This window comes from Arvicanthis niloticus, chromosome 1 (assembly GCF_011762505.2).
Source record: "Arvicanthis niloticus isolate mArvNil1 chromosome 1, mArvNil1.pat.X, whole genome shotgun sequence".
Lineage (NCBI taxonomy): Eukaryota > Metazoa > Chordata > Mammalia > Rodentia > Muridae > Arvicanthis > Arvicanthis niloticus.
The window spans coordinates 138,274,461-138,297,685 of NC_047658.1; the positions used below are offsets into that span (position 1 = coordinate 138,274,461).

Here is a 23,225-nt window from a genome sequence, read left to right on the forward strand (position 1 = left end):
TCAGCCCACTCACTCCATAGACACCCACAGCCTTGCCTCTCCTGGGACACCTACAATCTTGTGCAGGGTGCTGTTTCCACTCCACTGTATTTCCTGAACTCCAGCCAATGCCATTTTCCCTGTCCATCCATCCACCTTCTCTATTGCTGTCCTTGCCTTTTAAGCAAAATTCCACTGCAAGTTCCGAGGACTCTTGGCATTTTCCCAGGTTCCACTGGGCCCCATTTGCTCTCCTGTCTCTTAGAGCTGAACTCTTAAGATTAAATCAGCGCTTTACTCTGTGCTCTCCCATTCATTCATTCATTCATTCCCTTTCCTTTTTTCTGCATAGATCCTTTTTCCACATTCTGCTACAGGTAACCATACATATGTATCTAATTAGTAAGACTTCATTTGTAATTACTAAACCAAAAGTATTTTATATGCTTATATGTTATGGTATATGAATGACATCTTAATCTTATTTTTTGTTTGTTTGAGGTTTTTCCTCAGCACTATATTCCAGTCATTTTCCTCACCCAATATACTCTAGCATGCTCAGTTACATTCATGCCATTTTAGTACGTTTTAGCTGCTACCAGCCTTCACATTCAGCCTATGTCTTCATCCACATTTGGTCCCTCAGAATAACACTTAGATAATCAACAGGCCTTGCCAAACATTGCTCCAAGCCATCTATTCTGCTGAGGTCCCCAGGGACTCTATTTCCCCACATCCTACGTCCCTATGCTCCTTGTTTCTTTACCCCAATGTACCCCTCCCCTAGTCTTCTCCATTCCCATTAATACTAACCCCACCCTGCCTTGTATTCATGTCAGCAGTCTCGGTGACATATTTGATTCCCTTGTCTTCTTCTACCAAAAAGAATGACAGCAAAGTTTCTGAGTTATTCTCTCAAAGCCAATCAGTTTTTGCCATTTTTTCCTCAATCTCCTCTTATGACAGTCAACAAAGTGATCATCATTTCTTTTATCATCATTCCCAATACTCCCCATCATGAGAATCACGATAGAAGTATAAGTCAAGTAATTCTATTAATCTGCTTAGAGCCACTCAATGGCTTCCTTTTCAGTCTAGGGGAAAGACTAAATACCTGCAGTGGACTAAAAGGCCTTGCATGACTTAGCTGCCCCTGTGTAGCTTTATATAGGTTTATGCAGATGTATAGCACACCTTCCCAAGATGACCAACTCCAATCTCATTTGAATGATTTCGCACACTCGTCCCAGGCATGTTTCACGGGGTTTCCTGAGCCCCCTGGACACACCCTTCATCCTCTTTACTCAATTAACAACTCTGATGTTATTTACTCATTTGCAAGACTCCATCTTTTCTCAAACCCTGCTTAAATTCGTTTCTTTGGCATTTGTCTTTATTGAATATGGGGACGAGGGTGTTTAAAGCAAGCCTTTAAAAAGGTGTGTTTGTGTTCTGAACCAAAGTTCTCTGTAGGACCAAGTGCTTTTAACCTCTAAGCCGTTACTCTAGACCCTCAATTAAGTTTTCTTGTGACTTATTGATTATGAAGAACTCTCCCTTTCTAGAATGTAAACTCCATGAGGAATCGACCATGACTATTTTTTTACATGTTTTATCTTTAGACTCCTGTTTGAAGATTAACTGAATAAATCTTCAGTTAAAAGAAAACATAAACAAACAGCCTGCCCTGTGATGTTGCCCTTATCCATGTTGCCCATTTCTTGGCTTTCTCCAGGGCAGCTGAATAACCTTCCAAATTCCTGAATTCATTTCTTCTATCTTCCTCCCCATCCTCCTCATGACCATCCTTCCTATGTTCTGGCTTTTATTTGTTGATACATTGTCTAACACTGTAGGGGTGGATAAAATTACTATTCTAAGGTTGTCTTCAAACTCATAATTTTCCTGTTCATGCATCTCAATGCTGGAATACGCAGGAACCACCAGACCCAGGAATTTGTCCGATTTTCATCTATGCTGGATAGACAGGACCCAAGGCTTTCAACATTCGTGGCAAGTGCTCTGGAACTGAGGACCATCCCAGCATGTTCAGTGATTGTCTTGTTTCCTGACAATGATTTAAACCAATTTCCTTGCATTTCCTACTTGAACTATAATATCCTACTTTAGTGGTCAGCTTTGTCTCCTCCAGTAACTGTTCCAGGATTCCTATTAATGCACCTATGCTTCCTTAACAAAATGGAACAAATTCTTAACTTTTCAACTTGAATCAAAACTTGTATGTCCATTACCTACAGAGAATAATGCCAACCACTAAAATCAAGACTGGATAGAAGGTCAAAAAAATTTAAAAAGATATGAGAAAGGAAAAGAACCTGTCACATCCCTGGATTGGGCTTCAGTCTTTCATGAGATGGAAGTCAAGTGTTTCAATACAACTAACAAAAATTACAATGAATATTGCCTGCATATAGATTAGTCGTTTTTTCAGAAATGCTTCAGAGTATTAAAACAGCTAATAAACCATGCTTTAGACCAAAACAACTGTGACCTTTGAGTTTAACCTTACTTTGTTTTCATCTATAAATCTGTATTTTTCTGAGAATATTTTACAACAAGGTTAAGCATATTTATTGCCTAAGCTTATGTCTTCACCTTTTGTACCTGTGTTTATAGTAAGAATTCCTTTGCCCTTTTCTGATTTAATGTTCTTATTTAATCGAGTGTTCTTTCTCATCTAAAACTTGTATAACACAGTCATCAGCCTCTGTATAATCCTTTTTAGGAAAGAAACTATTCAGATAAAAGTAAGCATATCAAAACATTATTGCACAATCTTTTATAGTTAGAGATAATTTATATCCATTGAAAATTGAAATCTAAAAGCTCCCAAAGGCCAAACACATCCTCTTGCCTTGCCTTGCCTTGCCTTGCCTTGCCTTGGGTGTATGATACTTTCCTCCTCGTCTTTCTCTCCCCTTATTTTCTCCTTTTCTTTATGTTCTTTATGGCATTTTAGAGACATTGTCTTATATACTCCAATCTAGCCTGAAATTCACTATGTAGTTCAAGGGTGACTTTGAACTACTGATCTCCCTGGTTCTGCATCCTGAATGTTGTGCATGGCTCCTCCTAGAGTTAGATTCTCCACTGTCAACAATACCCTGAAGCACCTGAGTAGAGATCTCTAGGAAGAACTCAGCTATGTAGGAAGAACATCTAGTCAAGTTTCCTGCAGTCACTGAGGAAACAGGATGCCTTCAACTCAGTGCAAAGGTTCTCAGTGTGAGTGGAAGAAGTTCCTTTCCTGTCTAAGCAAGGTCTCTGTGGTGCATGCACATTCCACTGTTTCTCCTCTACCTCAATACAATGGCTTCTATGAGTTCAAAGAAAAGCCTATGACATTTCACATCCAAGCATGTAATTATATGTATAAACTATACACAGATGCTTAAAATATACAGACCCAATTACTCATTCTTCTTGTAAAGTTGTTAATATCAGGATGACAACAACTACAATTAATTGAAGCAAGAATAAAAATGCCAGCACATTACTCATAGATTTCAAAGTAACATTACATTTACTGCAATGATACGTTTTCTCCCTTCTGTAACTAGTCTGCCTATGTCTGCTTGTAAGTGTTGGGTGTGCTAAGCTGCTTTTAATTTGAAGTCAAATCTATAGCTCATCCCAAAGCTTGGGTCGAACTAGCAAGGTCTCTTGGCAGTTTCTGACTTGTCATCCCAAAGCTTCCAAAGAAAGCAGCCCAGCTTAGCCCGAAGTCTGGGTTTCATCTCAAGATGTGCAAAGGATCAAAACAATTACCTCTTCGAGGACATCAGCCAGCTTGCTGAGGATTTCATCAGGAAGGCTCTGGAATGTTGGAACACTGGAAAACAAAGAAAAAAGAAGATGCTGAACACCTGCGTGGCAGCTTGCTGTAACAAATATGGCTGCATGAAAAATGAAAACATCTCAAGACTAAGAATCTACAGATAATGACCAAATGACTTGAGGAATCATCACAGTGTGTTTGATGTCTAACAAGGAGAAGGTATGTATTTCAATCAGGTTTCTATTGCTGTGATAAAAACCATGACCAAGAGCAATTGAGAGTGGAAAGAGTCTATTTGGCTTACATTTCTACATCATTGTTCATCATTGGAGGAAGTCAGGGCAGGAAATCAAGCAAGACAGGAATCTGGAAGCAGAAGCTGATGCAGAGGCCATGGCGAGGCACTTACTGGCTTGCTCATCATGGCTTGTTTGGCTTACTTTCTAATAGAGCCCAGGACCCTCCTCACAGAAGACTTTAACTTATGTCAACTTGACATAGAACTAACCAGCACGAGTGACCTTTTGTCATCTTGACACACAAACACATCAATGTGAAGTCTCAGACTCTCCTTTCTTATTCACCCACAAGATCAGATATTAATATAAACATAAAACTTTTTACAACCTACAAAAGCCCAACAGCCTTACAAATTTAAATACTTTAAAAGTTCAGTCTCTCTTTTTAAAAAAAAATCTAAAATCTCTTTTAAAATATAAGTCTCTTAATTGTGGGCTCCTATAAAATAAATTAAATGCTTTCTTATTTCAAGAGAGAAGAAGCAAGGTATAGTCACAACCAAATCCAAAACTGAATTGAAACTTGCAAAGAACTTAGTGTTTCATATCTGGGATCCACTCAGAAGCTCCTGGACTCCTATAAGGGACTTAGGTCACTTTTCTGGCTCTGTCCCCTGCAGCATAGTTTGTCTTCTCGTCTCCAGCTGGCTCTACTCCACTGCTGCTGCTGTTCTTGGTGGTTATCCCACAGTACTGGCATCTCTAAAGTGCTGGGATCTCTTGCAATTAGGCTACACTTTCAGCAACAACTGTTCCTCAGCTCTCTTCAGGAAACTTCTCCTCTGCCACACAGTGTCAAGCCTCAGCTGATCTCCATGACCCCTTCCTGCCTTGGAAACCACCTCCACCTGAGTGATGCTTAAATCACCAAATGTAGCTGCTGGCACAATGTACAACCTTGGCTGCCTCTGGAACACAGCTTCAGTGTGGTGACCCTGAGAAAACACATCTCAAAAGTTTTCACCTCAATAATGCTGGGCTCTTAATCTACTTAATCACGGGTGATTCTTCAGCCCCAGTTGGCCAGCATCCATTGCCCGTGGAAGCAAAGATTTGACTTTAGTGGTTCCGGTCTCTTGTTAACTCCAGCTGATTCACCAGTTCCTACTGACCAGACACCACAGATATGGCCTAATAAAGTCTTTGTTTTCTACTGAAACTTGACGAGCCAGGCCTCTTACATATTGTTCTCCACATTCATATCTTCCAAGCTCCTACAGAACATCCCAGTAAGCTCTCAATACTCAACCACTTTCCTAGCCCAAAGTTCCAAAGTCCTTCCACATTTCTCTCAAAAGCAACATGATCAGGTCTGTCACAGCAATACGCCACTGTCTGATCCCGATTTCTGTTCTCGTCAGGGTGTTTCTACTGCTGTGATAAAACACAATGACTGAAAGAAAGTTGGGCAGGAAAGGGTTTATTTGACTTACACACCATACCTTAGTCCATCATTGAAGATAGTTGGAGCAGGAACATGAGGACAGGAGTTGATACAGAGACTATGAAGAGATATTGCTTACTGGCTTGCTTCTCGTGGTGTGCTCAGCCTGATTTGTTATAGGACCTAGGACCAGCTGCTCATGGGTGGCCGCACCCACAATGGGCCTGGCCCTCCCCCATCAATCACTAATTAAGAAAATGCCCCACAGGCTTGTGATCTACAATTCCATCATCTTTCTCCAGGCATTTTCTTAACCACAGCTCCCTCGCTGTAATGGTTCTTGCTTTGTCAAATTGACATAAAACTAGCCACAGTATGTTGCAAATAAAAGCTTAGTATTTGGACACTGCAGGCTAATCCCTGCTTTGTTAGAACCTGCCTACCAGACGCACCCATCAATAAAAGTAAGAAAATTACAACCTCATTAGAACATGATTGGAACCCCAAAGCTGTGATCTTGACCCAGGGTCAGGCATATTTGGCCCCAGAATAAGCCATCTCTTTTGTTCCTTTGAGAATAGAGCTGTTTCTCTCATTGATACTTTAGGATAATGGGCTGGAGGACAGGAAAAGGAGAAATGGACTGCAAGGGTTGGGCACAGCTATAAACCCTAAGATGAAGACCATATATGTTTCGGAATGGCTGCTAAGGCTTTAAATCTCCTCAGGACCAAATTCCAGGATCCTTGGTCCTGTGTTTACATGCAAACTTGACAGACTATTGATCCAACCAATCATACCGGCTGGCTTACGGCACCAGTGCTTGCCCTCCCGACCCTTCTTATACCAGCTCTGAGGTATCCTTCTTTCTTAGCAAAGTCTTCTACAGAACTGACAAAAGGTGCTCTAAACTCTACGCTTGCCTAAAGGCATTTTGAATTGCTACGGTTCCCTGCTCTGAATCACTGCAGAAAACAGTCCCACAACCCAGCCTTTTGTTTTTCTGGCTAGCCACCAAACACCTTTTTTTTTTCTTTTTCTTTTAGAAAGGCCTCGATTAGAAGGGTTTGGCTTTGAGAAAATGTATTTGGATTAGATAAGCTACAACTAAAACTTACATGGTTATGGTGCAAATGTTAGTTCCCTTCATCTCCCCCAGGTCTCATTTCTTCCCAAGAAATAGCAAGTGAAGTTAGTGAATAATGTCAGAGGTAAAAACTGATTTAAAAAAAAAGCTTCACTTTTAAATTGGATATTTTATTTAATTACATTTCAAATATTATCCCCTTTTCCGGTTTCCCCTGAACTGGCGCTGAGCACATGGTCCCCAATTGGGGGGGGGGAGGGGTAGAGAAAGGTCTAGAAGGAGCTGAAGGGCTTCATTTTTTTTTAAATTTATTTGCTTTGCTTTTTGGATATTTTAAAAAAATGTTTATTAATCATTCCATTCGTTTATACCTCAAATGATTTCCCACTTCTCTGTTAGCCCTCTACCAACCCCCATCCCATGATATTCCACTTCCTGTTTACCCCTCCGCCACCTCCCATCCCACATCTGCCCTCCCCCATTCCTTTTGCCTGTATGAGCGTCCTCCCCAACCCACTCACACTCTCCTGCCCCACCATTCCAGCATCCCCCTACCCTGGGGCATCAAACCTCCCGGGGACCAAGGGCCTCCCCTCTCATTGCTTTGGATTTTTGGGGCAGCATCTCACACTAGATGCCAGGCTGGCCTTGAACTCCTAACAGTCCACCTGGGCAAAGTCTATTGATAAATTTCCAGAGTTTATGCAGTGGTGTAACAATTCACCCAGGACCACTTCATTACTGCCCTGGTCTGAGCCAGGTAGGTTTTAATTTCCAGAAGGCAGTCAACTTCAACAGCTGGAAGGGACAGAAGATTATCATGCTGTGATTCTCAATCTGTGGGTCACGACCTCTCTGGGGGTCACAAATCAGATATTTACATTACAGCTCATAACAGTATCAAAGTTACAGTTACGAAGTGGAAACAAAATAATTTTATGGCTGGGGATCACCACAACTTGAGGAACTGTATAAAAAGGTGGCAGCATTAGGAAAGCTGAGAACCACTGTGGTAGAGGAAGCTAGTTCCCTGAGTTCTGTGGGTTGAAAAAACTCCACCCCTTCCTTGTGCCTTTGATGAACTCTGTTTCAACTCCTGAGATGTTAGATTAACTGGTGTTCTACCACGTTGAGTATTTGTGGGAAATACGCACTACAACTGAGTTTTATGATTGGATGCTGTCTCTAAAACTCCCCTTACTTCTACAAGGCAGCTTCTATTTAAATACAGGCTCTTTGTAAAGCATGCTATATTTTCAATTCCACAAGAGCTATCAATAAAGGAAATAAAGAGCTATCAATAAAAAAAAAAAACAAAAAAACACAGTATTTCCTTGACCATGCAGCACATTAAGTGAAACCAAAAATGTTTGGAGTTAGGAGGATATTTTAAATTTATTATGCTGTGTAATTTTAATATTTCAAAACACTTGGCTGGGCTGTGAATTTGGCTTAGTGATTGAGCACTTATGTAATAAGCATGAAGCCCTGGTTCTAGCCCCAGCACAGAACAATCACACAAACAAATTGTGCAGCATTCATTAAAACAAATAAAGAATCCTTTATAAGAAGGAACATTAAGAAGTGAACTAACATGGTTCAGCAGGCATAAGCACTTGCTGCGTTAACATGAGAGTCAGAGCTCAGATCCCAGCACATACATCTGTAAATCCTGGCATCATCTACATGTATAATCACAGCAGCATTATAGCAGGGAGGAAAAGAGCAACTGATGTGCCTTGCTGCATGGTTTAACCAAGCTTGAGTCCAGGCTCAGTGAGAGACCCTGCCTCAAAGGAATGAGCTGGAGAGAGATAGAAAAGGACACCGAAAGTCTTCCTCTGGCCCCCAAGGCATGCACACTTGTGCACACACACACATTAATACACACACACATTAATACACTCATGTACACACACAAACATACATATGCAAAGGCATATGCATAACATACAAACATATACACTCATGCATATAGACATGCACAGACTGATGCATGCACACATATCACATACACACATTCATATACTCATGTATACAAACACAAACATACATAGGCACAAGCATATGCATACACACACAAACACACATACTCATGCATACATACATGCACACACTGATGCATGCACACACAGCACACACAGACACACACCATATTCAAGCATGAAAAATAATAAGAAATGGCCAGAAACATCTGGTTCACTTCTGGACTTAAATGAAAATCATTCAACAGAAAAAAACTAGTGAGCTCATGCTTATTAGTTACTCTGAAAACACTCTGCTCTTTAAAATCGCACGATCTATTGTTCTTAAAACACCAGATAAATTCTGTCATAAAACTAATCTGTTTTCTAAGAATTATCTGTCTGCCAGTAGTGTGAACTCCACAAACAAAACAACCAAGGAACAGTCAGTTTAAAATTGTACCCGGAAAAGAGATGAGCTGAACTTTCTCAAATGCATCAAAAGACATCAATTGAGAGTCGAATAATTTTGGTGAATGGTAATTCAAGATAGGGCTTCCTGGTTTGAAAAGCTGAAGGCAACCCATTAAGAGAACAAACTTACACACAGAATGTTAAACACTAGAGAAGAATATTTTATGGTTAAAATAATGTGTTATACCAATTTGTATGTTAATTGCAAGTAATTTCTATAGATGGGTCAAATGTCCTGGTTCCTAAGGATCTGCACTAGGCTCGAAGTAAGAGACCACATTTCACTGCAAGATAATAGAGGTGATTAAGTGTGGTGCTTTTCCATTTGTTTTTCTCATTGAATGAAGCAGAGGCTTGGAATCTGTAATGACAGATGATAGAAGATGAGATTTGAATGTTTTTATTTGCCAAGCATTACTGGGCTAAGGGTTTTATAGATAACATGAATTTCATTTTTACAACAACCTTATCACTAGCCCACTGTAGCCATGCATTTTACAGATAAGTGTGACCAACCTTGAGAGGTTGTGTAAGGTCATATCAGACTACATCAGAAGGAAAGGAAAAAAAAAAAAAAGACTTCCATTTAGGTGGATCAACACCTCACTGAAATATGTAATTTACAGGGATGATACTAGAAAATGCTATTTAGAATAGTGCTTTGCCAGCAGGTGGTGATAGTACATGCCAGTCATCTAGAATTCAGAGGCTAAGGCAAGAAGAGAATCATGAGTTTGAAGCTAGCTGGATCTATACAGAAAGTGTCAGTCCAGGTTAGCCAGATCGACAATGAGATCTTGTCTCAAAACAAACAAACTAACAAACAAACAATCCTAGCATATTAGTCCTTTAGATAATGATTTATGAATAATCACTGCATTTAATACCGTTTGATTGAATGACAGTTATTTTCCAAATTTTTCTTATGAAAAATATCAGATAAATTATAAAGGAGAAAGAATAGTTTAAAAATTGCCTATATTTTCAATACTAGAATCACTTGTTAACATTGTTCTTACACTATTGCCTTCTATTTCTCTGGATAGATATAATAAGCTATAAGTGGACGTAACTGAACAAACATTTAAGATTATGTTTCAGATTTCCAAAATCTCTTCACTAATACATCAACAGATAACTCATAAAACTGAGGGCAGGAGGATCCTGAGTTTGAGGCTAACCTGGGCTATACAGAAAATTTTAGAGTAAGTTTTATAGCAAGACACAGTTTCAAACAAATCAAATGGGGGGAGGGCTAGCATAGGGTTCTTCCTAAATGACCCTGATATCATTACATAAAGAAGAAAATAAAGTCAACAATATCATCACAAATATTACACATTGTCTAAGAATTATCTTATTTGATAATTAAGATTTACTTTTTTAAGATTTACTTTTTTATCTTATGTGTATGGGTGTTTAGCCTATATTTAGAGCTGTGCACCAAGTACATACAGTTCCCTGACAGATAGAAGAGGGTATCAGACCCTCTGGAACTGGAGTTACAATGGTCATGAGTTGCCATGTAGGTGCTAGAAATTGAACTTGGGTCCTCTGAGAGAAAAGCCAGTGCTCCTAACTACTGAGCAATCTCTCCAGGCTCTATTAATTACTTATATTTTTATTTTACTTTTTCAGAGGCACAAGAGACAAGCCAGAGGTTAAGAATGTAAACTGTTTATATAGAAGTCCAGAATTTGGTTTCCAGCACCCACATCAGGTGGCTCACACCACCTGTAATTCCAGCTTCAGGGACTCCAATGCCCTCTCCTGACCTCTGTGGGTACTGCACTCATTCTTGCATATACGATTGCAGAGACACACGTGCGTATACACATAATTAAAATGAAATAAATCTTTAAATTATTCTTAAAATTTATTTTCAAAGAATATATAGTTAATGTCAGGACATTGCTTTTGGCTACAGTGTCCCTTCAGTCTCCTATTGTATGCCAGACTTCCCACTGTTTACTTTACAACATTGGCATTTTTAAGACTGTGGAAAACTATAATAATAGATATGTCTGATAAACCTAAGTAGTCTTTGGGATTTTATTTCTGAAAATCTATGAAATAGAAGTTAATAATGGAGAGGCTAAGTATAAATATATTACAACCATACAGGAACATATATAGTCTACTAATTATACATAATAACAAATAACAATTATATAGAGAGGTAGTTCCTAAGGTGTGGTCCAAGCATTCCTTCAAACTTTTTCATGGTAGCCTTCAGAGATAAAACTGCTTTCATAATGAGTTTGTTATTATTTGCCTTTTTAACTCTTATTCCTATATACACAAACAGTGAAATTATCTAAGTACTATCTGACATATGATGTTACCATCAGTTATCATCATCTTAATGGCTAATAGTATGTCCCTTGCATATTCTTATGCACATATGTACATGCCTGCATGCCTGGGGGGAGGAGGTAGTGTTTTAAGGGCTTAGAGATTCTAGCAAAGAGATCAGAGTGCCTGAATTTTCCTGTGCAAAGAAAATATAATAGCGATAAATGAAGAGCCGCAGTACGGATATTACAGGTAGTAGAGAACTAAGTAGAAACTCAAGTTTCTTATCAAGTTACTCTCAAAATTTAATATGAGTGAAATATAGAGGTCACTGCAGCATTGTGACCTATGGTAACATTATAGGGCTTGCATACTGAAGAAACTCTCCTAGAGAAAAAAATGCTCTGAAGGAGCATAGAAAGAAACTGGGAGACGAGATAGCCAGTGTGTGGCATGGCAGGTGATGGAGGTTGGGACAGGGTAGAAGCCAGTGGTGGTGAGAAGTCACCAGACTCTGTGCTGCATTTTCAAAGTAGAAGCTGCGTGGTTGTGGGCTGTGAGACAGGAATGGGAGGAAGGGTGGTCCCTTGAGATTGAAAGGATAAACCATTAGAAGAAAAAACTAAGATTTCTTCTTAACATTATGTTATAAACAAGTTTTAAACCCTACTTAGTACTAAATAGTTTTAGTTTAGCAAAAGGTTATAGTGTGTGTGTGTGTGTGTGTGTGTGTGTGTGTGTGTGTATGTGTATGTGTAGTGCTTTTGTTTGTTTATTATCATTGCTGTTACTTTGCATTGTTGGGGAGGGAAGCAGAGTAGAAGAATCTCTAACACCCCTGCTCTTCTCCATAGGCCAGGCTAATCTGGAATTTAAAATTGTTTCACCTCAGCAAGAGATAGAATTACCGCCATGCACCAACCAGGCCTGGTCATCAATTATAAATACGAAGTGTTGGCCATTGCACAATATTCCTGTAATCCAAGCCCTGGATAAGTAGAGGCAGGAAGATCAGTAATTCAAGGCCAGCCTGGACTATTTAAGATCCTCTCTAAAAAAGTAATGTACCTACCTACCTACATGCCTACCAAACAATATTAGATTAAGCCCCATATTTATAAAACAAAGTCTCTCCAGTAAAGTTTGAAAACAGCTTACTAATGCCTTCAAGACAGAACAAAACATACAAAATTATATTAATATATTAATGGTTATATTAAAGTCTTTTGACTCTGTCATAAAAAAATCAATTCTGAATCAAATTTAATGCTCCCCATATAGACAAATATTATTTATGTAACAGTAACTTAGTACAGAATTAAAGAAGAAATCTCTGAATTACCAGATAAATCGATTCGTGTGGGTATAATATTAAAGATTAAGTAGGGAGGTGGAAAGAAAATGAGGCCCTCTAAATCAACACGAGCAGAGCTATATGAACTCACAGAGGCTGAAGTAGCACACACAGGGCCTGCTCCAGTCTGCACCAGCTCATGTGTGTAGACATCATGGCTTCCAGCTCAGTATTTGTATAAGACTCCTGAGATCACAGACAAGTGGGTCTCTGACTCTTGTCCCTTCTCTTGGGCTCTTTTGTTGTGTGTGCCTTGTCCAACTTTGATGTGATAATTCTTGTTTTATTATATTTTATTTTGCTATATTTTATTATCTTCTAGATAAATTGTCTCATAGATATTTGTCTCATAGATTTGCTTCTTCTCGCCTGTTCTCTTCTAATGAGAGACAGAAAGGGGTGGATCCAGATGGGAGGGGTGGTGGGAAGAGACTGAGAGGAACAAAGGAAGGGGAAACTGTAATCAGGATAAATTGTGTGAAAAGAAAATCTATTTTCAATAAAAGGGGGAAAGTAGGGAGGTAGGAGGATCTGGAAGATGGTGGAGGAGAAGAAAAATATGATCAAAATAAATCATATGAAAAATTTAATAAATTCAAAAATGATTAAGGTAAGAGTCCTTTTTAACATCATAGTTATCTGATCATTCCTCTTAGTAAGATCTTTAAAAATCTCCTGCTGCGGGAGAGCTGGCAGGCTGACCAACTCAGCTACCACCAAGAACCAGATCCAGGGCTTTAAGTTGGTCCACTCCAGCATCTACCCCATCTATGAACTGCAGGAGCACTTGAGTGGGGTGGTCCTGCCAAGTAAAAACTTTAGGATCTCCATGACCCAGTGCAACAACAGAATCTTCAAGAGCAGTCAGTAGAGGATCCAGTATTGATACTGTAGGGGGAGCAAGAGGCCTTGAACCAAACCAACGACTCATGCAATGAGCACATGAGTAAAGATGTGTGGACACAAGGGTACACTGTGTGCCACACAGTGAGTGATACACCATAGCTTAAAGGGCAAGATTTTTGTTTTTGTTTTGTCTTTTCCTTTTCTTTTTTATTTTCTTTAGGACAAGAGCAGAAGGTAGACATGAAGGGATGGAGAGAGCAGAGGGATTGGGATGCCTAATATGAAATTCACAAAGAATCAATAAAAAGTTTAAAATTTTTTTCGGCTCCAGGCATTACCCCCCAGCACATGCACTCACTTGACATTATTTGAGATCATCCTGCCTCAATTCACCAGTTGCTGAGATTACAGGTATGCACTACCATACCTGACTGCTCCCTTAACTGCATGACGTGGCACTAACCCCAGGCCAGCGTGTTATACAAGAGCCATATAACTGACCTTACTTCCCGACTCCCATTCTGTACATCTCTATTGGATCTATTGTGCTCACCACTGTGACCGACTCTCTTTTGTTAATGATGCGCCTATATCAGACAATGGTCCTAACCCTTTAATAGCTGCTCTTATCTCACTAGATTATGAGAAGTTGATGGATTTTCTCATGAAAGTACCTCAGACAAAGCAAGCCAGTGTGGAGATATGAGATATGAGATATGCTCTTATTTTCTGTGTGGTAAAGTTTAAATTCTTTGTACTGGATAATGGCATACAGGGAAAGCATATAGGCCTTAGACTCAAAAGGAATCAGATTGAACTAGGGTCTGTGACTCTGTTAATTATGCCTTCAGCAGAGTAACTTCTTTAAACTTTACATACCTTGGGAAAAGGGGAGTGGATTGAACCTAGCACATGGGATTATGGTGAAGACAGGATTATAACAGTGAGTGGCTCATACTAAACACCTACTTCAGTATATCACGTGCATATATTGTTCTAGTTTTATGTCCACTGCTATGACAAAATGTCCTGACCTAAATCAACTTGGTGAAGGGAAGGCTCATTTGACTTCACATACCAGGTTACTGGCCATTGCTGTAATAGCAGCCCATTATTCTCTCAAGGCCAGAACTCAAAGTATCACATCTACTTCAAGAGCAGAGAGAGAGAGTAAACACATAAGTCCTTGCTTGCTGATGCTCAGCTAGCTTTCTTCACTCCTAATAAACTCAGCCTATCCCATGAGAGTACCACCACAATCCAGGTGAGTCTTCTCATCGCAGTTTACAACCAGACAGTCCCCCATAGACCTGCCCATAGGCCAACCTACTCTAGGTAATTCCTTGGTTGAGACTCTTCCTGGATGATTCTGTGTTGTGGCAAATTGACACTTACATCCAACCATCACACAGACACACAGATACATTATTTAAGAGTTTCAACAATCAAACACATGTCTAATGTGCCAGACATGAATCTCAGACTAAACTTGAGCACCTAATAGGTTGAGAATATAACTCCTTTAGCAGGATGCTTTCCTAGCCTTCCCTTGGCTCTGGGTAAGGTCCGAAGTACCATTCAAACTGTAAAATGGTGGTCCATGCCTGAAATGTTAGCACTAATGAGATGGACTAGAACTAATGAGATGGATAAGAACTAGACGGTGAAGGCTAGCCTCACCTCCACGTGGACCTGAGCTGGAGATCACATAAAAAAGTGATGAAACTATCTATGTTATTACATTTCATTCATTTCTCCCTTCTTTCTTTCCTTTCCTTTTTTCCTCTTTCCCTTCCTTCTCTCCTTCCCTCCTGTTCCTCCATATTTTCTCTCTTTCAACACAATCTTGCTATGTTGCCATGCTAGCGTTGAACTCACAACAATGCTTCTATCTCTGCCTCTTTCATGCTAGACATCCACCCTGCTTCTACATATTTTTCTAATCAAATTATATTTAATCTGTGTTAACAATTCCTTTTGCAGTGAGATTTAATTACCTGCATTGTTTATATCTCTTAACACAATTTGAAGACATTTTATGCTTCAGACGTGGGGAGTACTTTCTATTGTTCTTGATATCAAGAACACAAAGGACCCTTGAGGTCCACTGACTTTCTCTGCTTTTGTTGTCCCAGAAGAGGAAGGCAACATTTGGTCAGGCTTAGAACCCTCTTGCTTCAAATTATCTTTCCTAGAAAATCCCATCCAGAGAAAGTCACTGTCTGAGTTTGCTTACTGCTGCTGTACTATACAATGGCTAAAACCAACTTGAGGAGGAAGGGGCTCATTTGGTTTACAAGTTAGAGTCCACGTTCAAGTAAAGCCAGGGAAGGAACTCATGGAGGGAATCTGCAGTTAGGAGCTGAAACAGAGAACATGAAGCAGTGGCAAGCACTGGCTTGCTTTTGTAAACATTTCAGGACCATCTGCCCAGAGTCCCCGCTGCCCAGAGGAGGGTGAGCCCTCCCACATCAATCTTTAATGAAGAAAATGCTTCCCAGATATACCCCCAGACCAACAGGATGGAGGCGATTCTTCAGTTCAGGTTCTATCTTTCCAGGTGACTCTGCTTTGTGTCACATTGACAAAAACTAAACAGCACAGCTCCTGTTGGGAAAATGTCTCCCAAAGCCTCCTCTTCCTTTGTTAGTCCACAAATACCCTTTTCCAAGTGAAGTTAGGCTTTTAAAATGATTAAGAGAAGTCTTTTCAACCTGAAGATTCTGGTAATAACAAAGAAATTTGAGACCAGGGAATGGGAAAAAAACCCATACATATATTTAGAAAAAAAGGGAAGAATATGAGGAATTATTACAATAACATATTTCAACAAACTGTGCTCCGTCCTCATCCAACACCCTCTCTGGCTCCCACATGCAGCATCCTCCAAACACACTGCCACCGTCCGTGATTTGGACAATACACAGGCAGAGTAAGCAACCTGCAGGGGAGAAGCTGGAATGAACTGGAACAGACCCAGAGAGTGAGCTCAGGGCTGTTAGGAAAATTTGGGGTCCTGATTTATGGTCAAGAAGGAGCTAGCTGAGGCACATCCTTTGGCCTCTCACCACAGGGAGGGAAAAACCTAAACGAGATCATAATCATTCCATAAAAGTTTATGAAATTTTAAACGACTAAAAAAAAAAAAGAAAAAGAAACAGAGATCTGTTATTGTTCCGGCAACACTTATGTAAGAGAATTACCGTCCCCTTAGCCAGACATCTTCCACTGTTATGAACAATGGGTCGTAGGTGTACAATAAAAAGGCAAGTAATTCTAGCTCACCAAAATTTCATGATTTTAATCTCTAATGTAGAAATAACAAATCTGGATCAAGTAATCTCAAACAGCTGCTATGAAATAACCTAAAAGAGCATAAATGTATTGTTTTAAAATTAAAGCACTCTACATAATCACCAACTTGTATGTAAAAAGAAGGACATTCCTAAAACTACTCTCATAAAAGCCACCTTCTAAAATGGTGATACTTGCAACTTTGTTTCAATAGAACTTAATCCTACCTTCTGTTTATATGTTTATATTTACATATTTGCATGTGTATACATGGAGGCCTCTGTTATATAGAGAATTAATGTTGGGTACTTTCAATCCTAGTTTTTAAATTATTTCTCATTTTTTGAGATTATTACTTAGCATTATCCCTAAACTACATTCCAAATATTTGTCCTCATACCCACAGATAAGTGTAATCATTCTTCTCATTAAGAAAACTCCTCTTTGCCACATTCAGAGACAGTTACAGAAAACCACAATTAATCAAAACACAGAGTTGCATAGCCCAGTCCCAGTCAAAATAGCTACAAAGAAATCACCTGTACCAAATGCTCAGGAACATTGGAGAAGTGAAGGTGTAAAAGCCAGAGGACTGGGGGGGGGGGGGAGGGTTTGCTGTGAGATAGTGTCTCCTAATAGTGTTACACTCATAAAATCTCACCAACATGACTTCCTCAGCATGAACTTGAACCTGAATAACAATAGCCATACTAAAATGGAGAGGGAGAAAGTCCATGAAGAGCTACAGGCAACTAAGGAAAACTAGGGATTGGAAATGGAATGGGTGTGGACCACTACAGAAAATCTTTCTCAGAGAAGAACATACCAGTTGCTTATCCAACTTATTATTTTGAGACAGAGTTCCTCACTGAATCTGGTACTTACAGATTAGGCTAAACTAGCTTGCCTGTGAGCCCCCAGCAATCTATCTGTCTCAGGCTCCCCAGTGCTGGGATAAAGAAACAGCACCTAGCTTTTTTGACATGGGTACTGGGAATGTAATTCAGGTCTTCATTCATGAATAACAAGCACTATAATGGCTAAGCCATCCTCCTAGCACCTCATTCTGTGGATTTTTCTTGTGTCTTTGCCTGTAGAGGAAAGAGGCTGACCTCAGTGCTGGTGCTGGCCTTCTGCCTTGCTTGTGACAAGATTCCTTTTTGTAGTTAGCCATTGCTATCCATCCCCAGGCTGGCTGCTGAGGTTTGTCCTTTCTCTGCCTGCCATCACAGTGTGGGAGCTATGGGATTACAGATGCTCTACCAGGGCAGCTTTATGTGGATTCTGGGGAAGTGAACACAGGTCCTCATGCTTGCCTGGCTATTGCTTTAGCTATGGAACCATCTTCTCAGCCCTCCACAGATTCTTGTATAAAATCTTCAGTTCACTGTTTCTAAATCTTTGTCAATAAAAGGTCTAATTCAAACACTCACAGGGTGGGTTCCAAAAGTTAATGCATTTTTATGCATGATGATAAAGTACATGTAACATAAATTGACCATCTTCAATATTCCAATTATATATCTCAGTGGCAGTGGTTAAACAATAGCCCCATCCATCCCTTGTCCCAACCTCTTTCTACAACTATCCTATTCTCTGTCTCTAGAGTTTGATAATATAGTTTTCTCATACAAGTAGATATAACTAGAATGCATACAATATTTGGGGCTTTGTATCTAATATTTATATTTGTTTGGGTGTGTAACATGTGTGAATTGGTGTATATATGTGTGTGTGTGTAAGAGAAAGAGAGAGATAAAGAGAGAAGGGAGAGAGATGAACGGACAGATGGACAGATGGACAGATGGACAGACAGACAGAGAACTAAAGTTGGGTATCTTTCTTCTTACTTTTTGATACATGGTTTCTAACGGAACCTGTAGATCACGAATTTGGCTAGACTAGGAGATCAGCAATTACAAAAGATCCTCCTGTCTCTGCCTTCTGTGTGTTGAGGTGATGTGTGTAACAGCAAACCTGGACAAGCCCTTATATCTTAAAGCCTTTACAACTCATTTAATAAGATTTCAGAATTGATTTATATGAGTCAACACAGAGAGACAGGGGCTCATGTATCACAGGCTTGCTTCAAACTCAGTAATAAACCAAGAATGGTCTGGAACTACTGATCCTCCTGCCTCCATTTACCAAGTGCTGGGATTATAGGCAAGTACTATGATACCTGGCTTTTAATGCTTATCTTTTTAACGTCTATCTAGATGATTTTAATATGAAGAAAAGCTGTCTTATCAATCAATGGTTTTCATTTGATAAGTGGTAATTTAAAGAATTACTAAAATACAAAGCTAATCCTGTTTATTTTCTGAGGTGCTGCAAAGATACTCAGCCTACATCATGTCTTAGAAATCTCGCAAGTCACAGAAACTCCTACGAAAATCAAGAAAATGGCTCTGATATTCTTCTCTGGCTAAGCAAGCATCTGCCTAGGCAGCATACACATGGGTCAAACCTATTAGCATATTTGTGTCCTTCCAATAATATACAAATTCATTAACAGAACTCATTACCGTGTAATGACTAATTATAGAAACTTTAGGATCAGACAGAAACTTACACTGAATCCCAGAACATCCATCCCTATAGCTACAGGCAAATTATTAAAGCCAAGCAGCTTTCTTTATTGAAAAATTAAAACAACAAAAAAACCCAGCTTAGGGAGCGGCTGTTGTTACTAACAAATACAAAGCACTTAGTAATGGGGATGCCATAGGGTAAGCATTCAATTACAGGGACATATAATTTAGCTTGTATAACATTACACTTAACATAGAGCATGTCATATCACAGGTACTTAAAACATGCAAATTAAAGCAATATCTATGAAGGCAAATGCAATGAAGGAGTAATGGTTTGACCCAGGGTCACACAAAGACTTGTACAGTGTGCACACCTTACGAGAGCACCTATATCCATGGCTTCTCACAGGGCAATGAGATTTTGTCTCACATGCTATGCTTGTGGCCTACTCCATTCTAATCAGGGGGATGTCCCAATCAGCCTAGACCAAGAAGCATCTCTTCAGTTTCAAAATGCATGCCTCATGTCCCGCCATTCTGTTCTATGCGATATCCTGCTTGATGTTGATCTGGAGCCAAGAGTACCATTCACCGAGGCAGTTTTAGTCAATAAATTCTGAACAGGAAGGTATTGCTACTGATTGACTTAATCACTATCTAGCTACCTATCTGTCTATCATCTATTATTTATTTATTTTTAAGACAGTGTAGCCATGGCTAGCCTGCCACTCACTCTGTAGTCCAACCTGGTCCTGAGCTCAGGGCAGTCTTCTTTAGCCTTCTGAGTCGTAGAATTATGGGCAACACCAAGCCTGATTCATCAGTATCTTATGTCAGGCTGTTACAACAACCACTTTAAAGCCCTCTGATAGTGTGCTTTCCCAAGCAGAGCTCAGGCTGCTCCAGTGCAGCTGTCAAATAACTACCAGGAGGTAAGACGCTTAGTGCACAGTTTAGTAAACCAACTAAGAAGCCCTTAATAGCATCCAATCCTGTGGCTTATCCAGAAAAGTCACACAGTCCCAAATCTTTGCTATAAAATCACAGTTTTCTATGTCCACATCAAAGTGACATGGCAGAGGCTTTTATGGCATTTAAACAAATGGCACCTGATTGCTACTACAGAAAAGGAACAAGTGACTTTTAAAATGTTTAAAAAGTGTGCTGGTGGTCATGAGCCTAGAAAGATCTGTACCAGTTGTGCGACGCGCTACCTCGCCGATAAGGAGAACGCCACACTCAGGATTCTTCTGACAGCATTTATTGAACAGCTCTTCAAGATGGAGAAAGGGGAAGGACACCGAGCTCAGAAAGCCCGCTGCTTAAATAGAGCTTTGGGAGACGTGCAGATCCCTCATTGGCTCAAATCTTTCATCCAATTGTCATACTCGGTTTTCGTGCCATGCGCAGGCGCATTCTCAAGTAAAGCTTCCGTGAAGAACCAGGAAGCAGAAGCCTGTGCCATCTTATAATGGTGAATGCGGCTCCTCACACAGTTGTCTACCTAATCTTTGGAAACCTAAGAGGTGGCTCCCGTCCCCTCCCACTCCAGCCAGAAAATTTGCTCTGCATCACTGACTGGCACTTGGTACAGTCTGTGCTTGGCTGCAGCATACACTAAAGGATTTATTATTATTATTATTATTATTATTATTATTATTATTATTATTATTATTATTATTTCTTACTCCAACCTGTGAAATGTCAAAATCCTCGATTCTTATGGCAAGGAAACAGCTTCTAGAAATAATACTGTCTGGAGTCTACACTTCTTAATCTATAACTGCATTGTCTCCCCAGGACTTGAAACATTTTTTTTTACTTCTTCTGATGATCTCTGGACACTAGGTCTAACTCGCCCCTTCCCAGTGCTGCATGCTTGTTCAGGATTTCCCATGCTAAGGAATACTTGTTTGATATACTTTTGGATGGAGCCACCTGTATACTGGCCCTGAATCGCCCCTTGATCCTTAAATTAAGGTAGTTTTAGAAAACTACACTATGAAAAGCACTCTTTGAAAAATATCAGCAGATGAGACAAGCTATATGAATAAATAAGGAGTTTCTGATATATAGAATTTGAACTTTTTGTTTACTAGGAGTCTTCAATTGAATCCCTTCGCTGGGAAAGAAGTCACACTACAAAAAGGTAACTACAGACTGAAATGACTATTTTTCAAATACACTGAATTATGTAACACATTTTCTAAGATATATTAATTAATTCATCGAGGAACTAAAATTCCAGCCAACCCGGTTTGGAAATCCTGAAAAAAATTTAAGGTAACAGATAAATAGCAACAGCCTTTATCCTTAAAATGGAATGCATTTCAGCATGACATTTTATGGATTTCTCCAGACTTTTAAAGATGAAGGTCAGCCAAAATACCCTCCGAGAGAACATCTAGATGCCTCTTTCAGTTCTCCTGGTATGCCTTGTGTGTGATTCTGCCATAACAATTACTGCATTGTCACTGGCTGTAATGTATGGGCTACATCTGAGAGCAGCAAACGACTGTCACCAGCCCAGTGCTGATCTTTATAAATCAACTTGCAGTGGATTAGACCGGTGCTCACTGTGAATTATCTGTAGCTCTTCCCATGATACATTGGCCTGGCTGAGCAGATTTATCAGAGACAACGTGGCACACACACGTGAAATATTTGGTCTTTGGTTCTTTAAGGACAAACATTTGTCCCAGTCCATCATCATCTTGAAGTCAGTTACATAACCAAGCCTTTAGCCTAATGCCTAGCAAATGGCAAGTGCTCGGTATTTGTTGCCCAGATATTTGCATTTTAAAATCAACCCAAGAAAACCTTACCTTAAGGTAAAGGATGTAATAAAATTTTGAGGAATGGAAAATTGAACTTAAAAATAAAACTTAAAAAATGAACTTAAAAATAGTCAAAGATGTTTATTGTTGTTGTTAGTTTTTAAAAGTTCTTTTAAAGTTTACTATTAAAAATTTGCAAATAAAAATATCTCACATCAAAATTAATATAAAATTAATACTTTTATACATTCACATAGGAATTGGGAGGGAAGCTCATCGAACTCAAAGACTTCTTTCTCCAGCTTCCTTAGGACAGGGATTGCAAGTTCGAAGCACTGTGCCCAAGCAAACAGATCTTCAATGATGTCAACCTATCTATTGTATATCTGCTTGGCCATAGAGATCCAAGATAATTTAATAAATAACCCTGGGCATGTATAGAAGTAATAATCAAGTCATTCTGTAGGGACATTTGTAAACACTTTTTTTCTTTTGAATTATTAGGAATTAAATCTCATGGATGATAGGCAGGTAGTCTAGCTCAAAGAGGACAACTTGCGGTTCATTTTCTCCATCCACCATGTGAGTCCCAGGGACTGAACGCAAATGAACAGGAATGGTCAAAGGTCCTGTTACACACTGCTCCATCTTCTAGTCCTCGTTCATACTTAATATTCTTAACATGATTGTATCTTCCCAAATATCATTTGATTGCTTGAAATACAAACTTCTCTTCTTACATTTACTATCTTTTTTTTTTCAATTTCAATTCATGATGTATATACAGCTTGAATTTAAAATCCTCTTATCATGGTCCCCAAGAGGCTTGGATTACCAGTATACATGTCTACTTGTGGCTCTGAAAAATAATTTTTCAGCATGTTTGTTAATAGCTCTCCTTTCCTGGAATAAAAAAAATGCCCTTAAGTTTATTTCATCAGATCAATATCAAATGCATTCTTTATCAATAAATTTTCATTTATGGTTAAAAATTTTTTTTCAAAAGCATTAAGAATACAAAAAGAATAAGTTTTCAAACTCAAAATACTATATTGTTAATTTAAAGAACATTTTTTAAAACTTTAAATTTAGCATTTTATTTACTCTCTGAGAATATCATATATTATATATGAGGA

General features: G+C 39.2%; 1 protein-coding gene across 2 annotated transcripts in view; it reads right to left on the minus strand.

The window, feature by feature from the left end:
* Prkg1 (protein kinase cGMP-dependent 1) overlaps positions 1 to 23,225 on the minus strand; it is a 1,132,342-nt gene that overhangs the window by 306,931 nt on the left and 802,186 nt on the right. For both annotated transcript variants that reach the window (XM_034518638.2, XM_034518571.2), the window contains exon 5: positions 3,769 to 3,832. In XM_034518638.2, the coding sequence (XP_034374529.1) occupies positions 3,769 to 3,832 (64 nt within the window). The remainder of the gene's footprint in view (positions 1 to 3,768; positions 3,833 to 23,225) is intronic.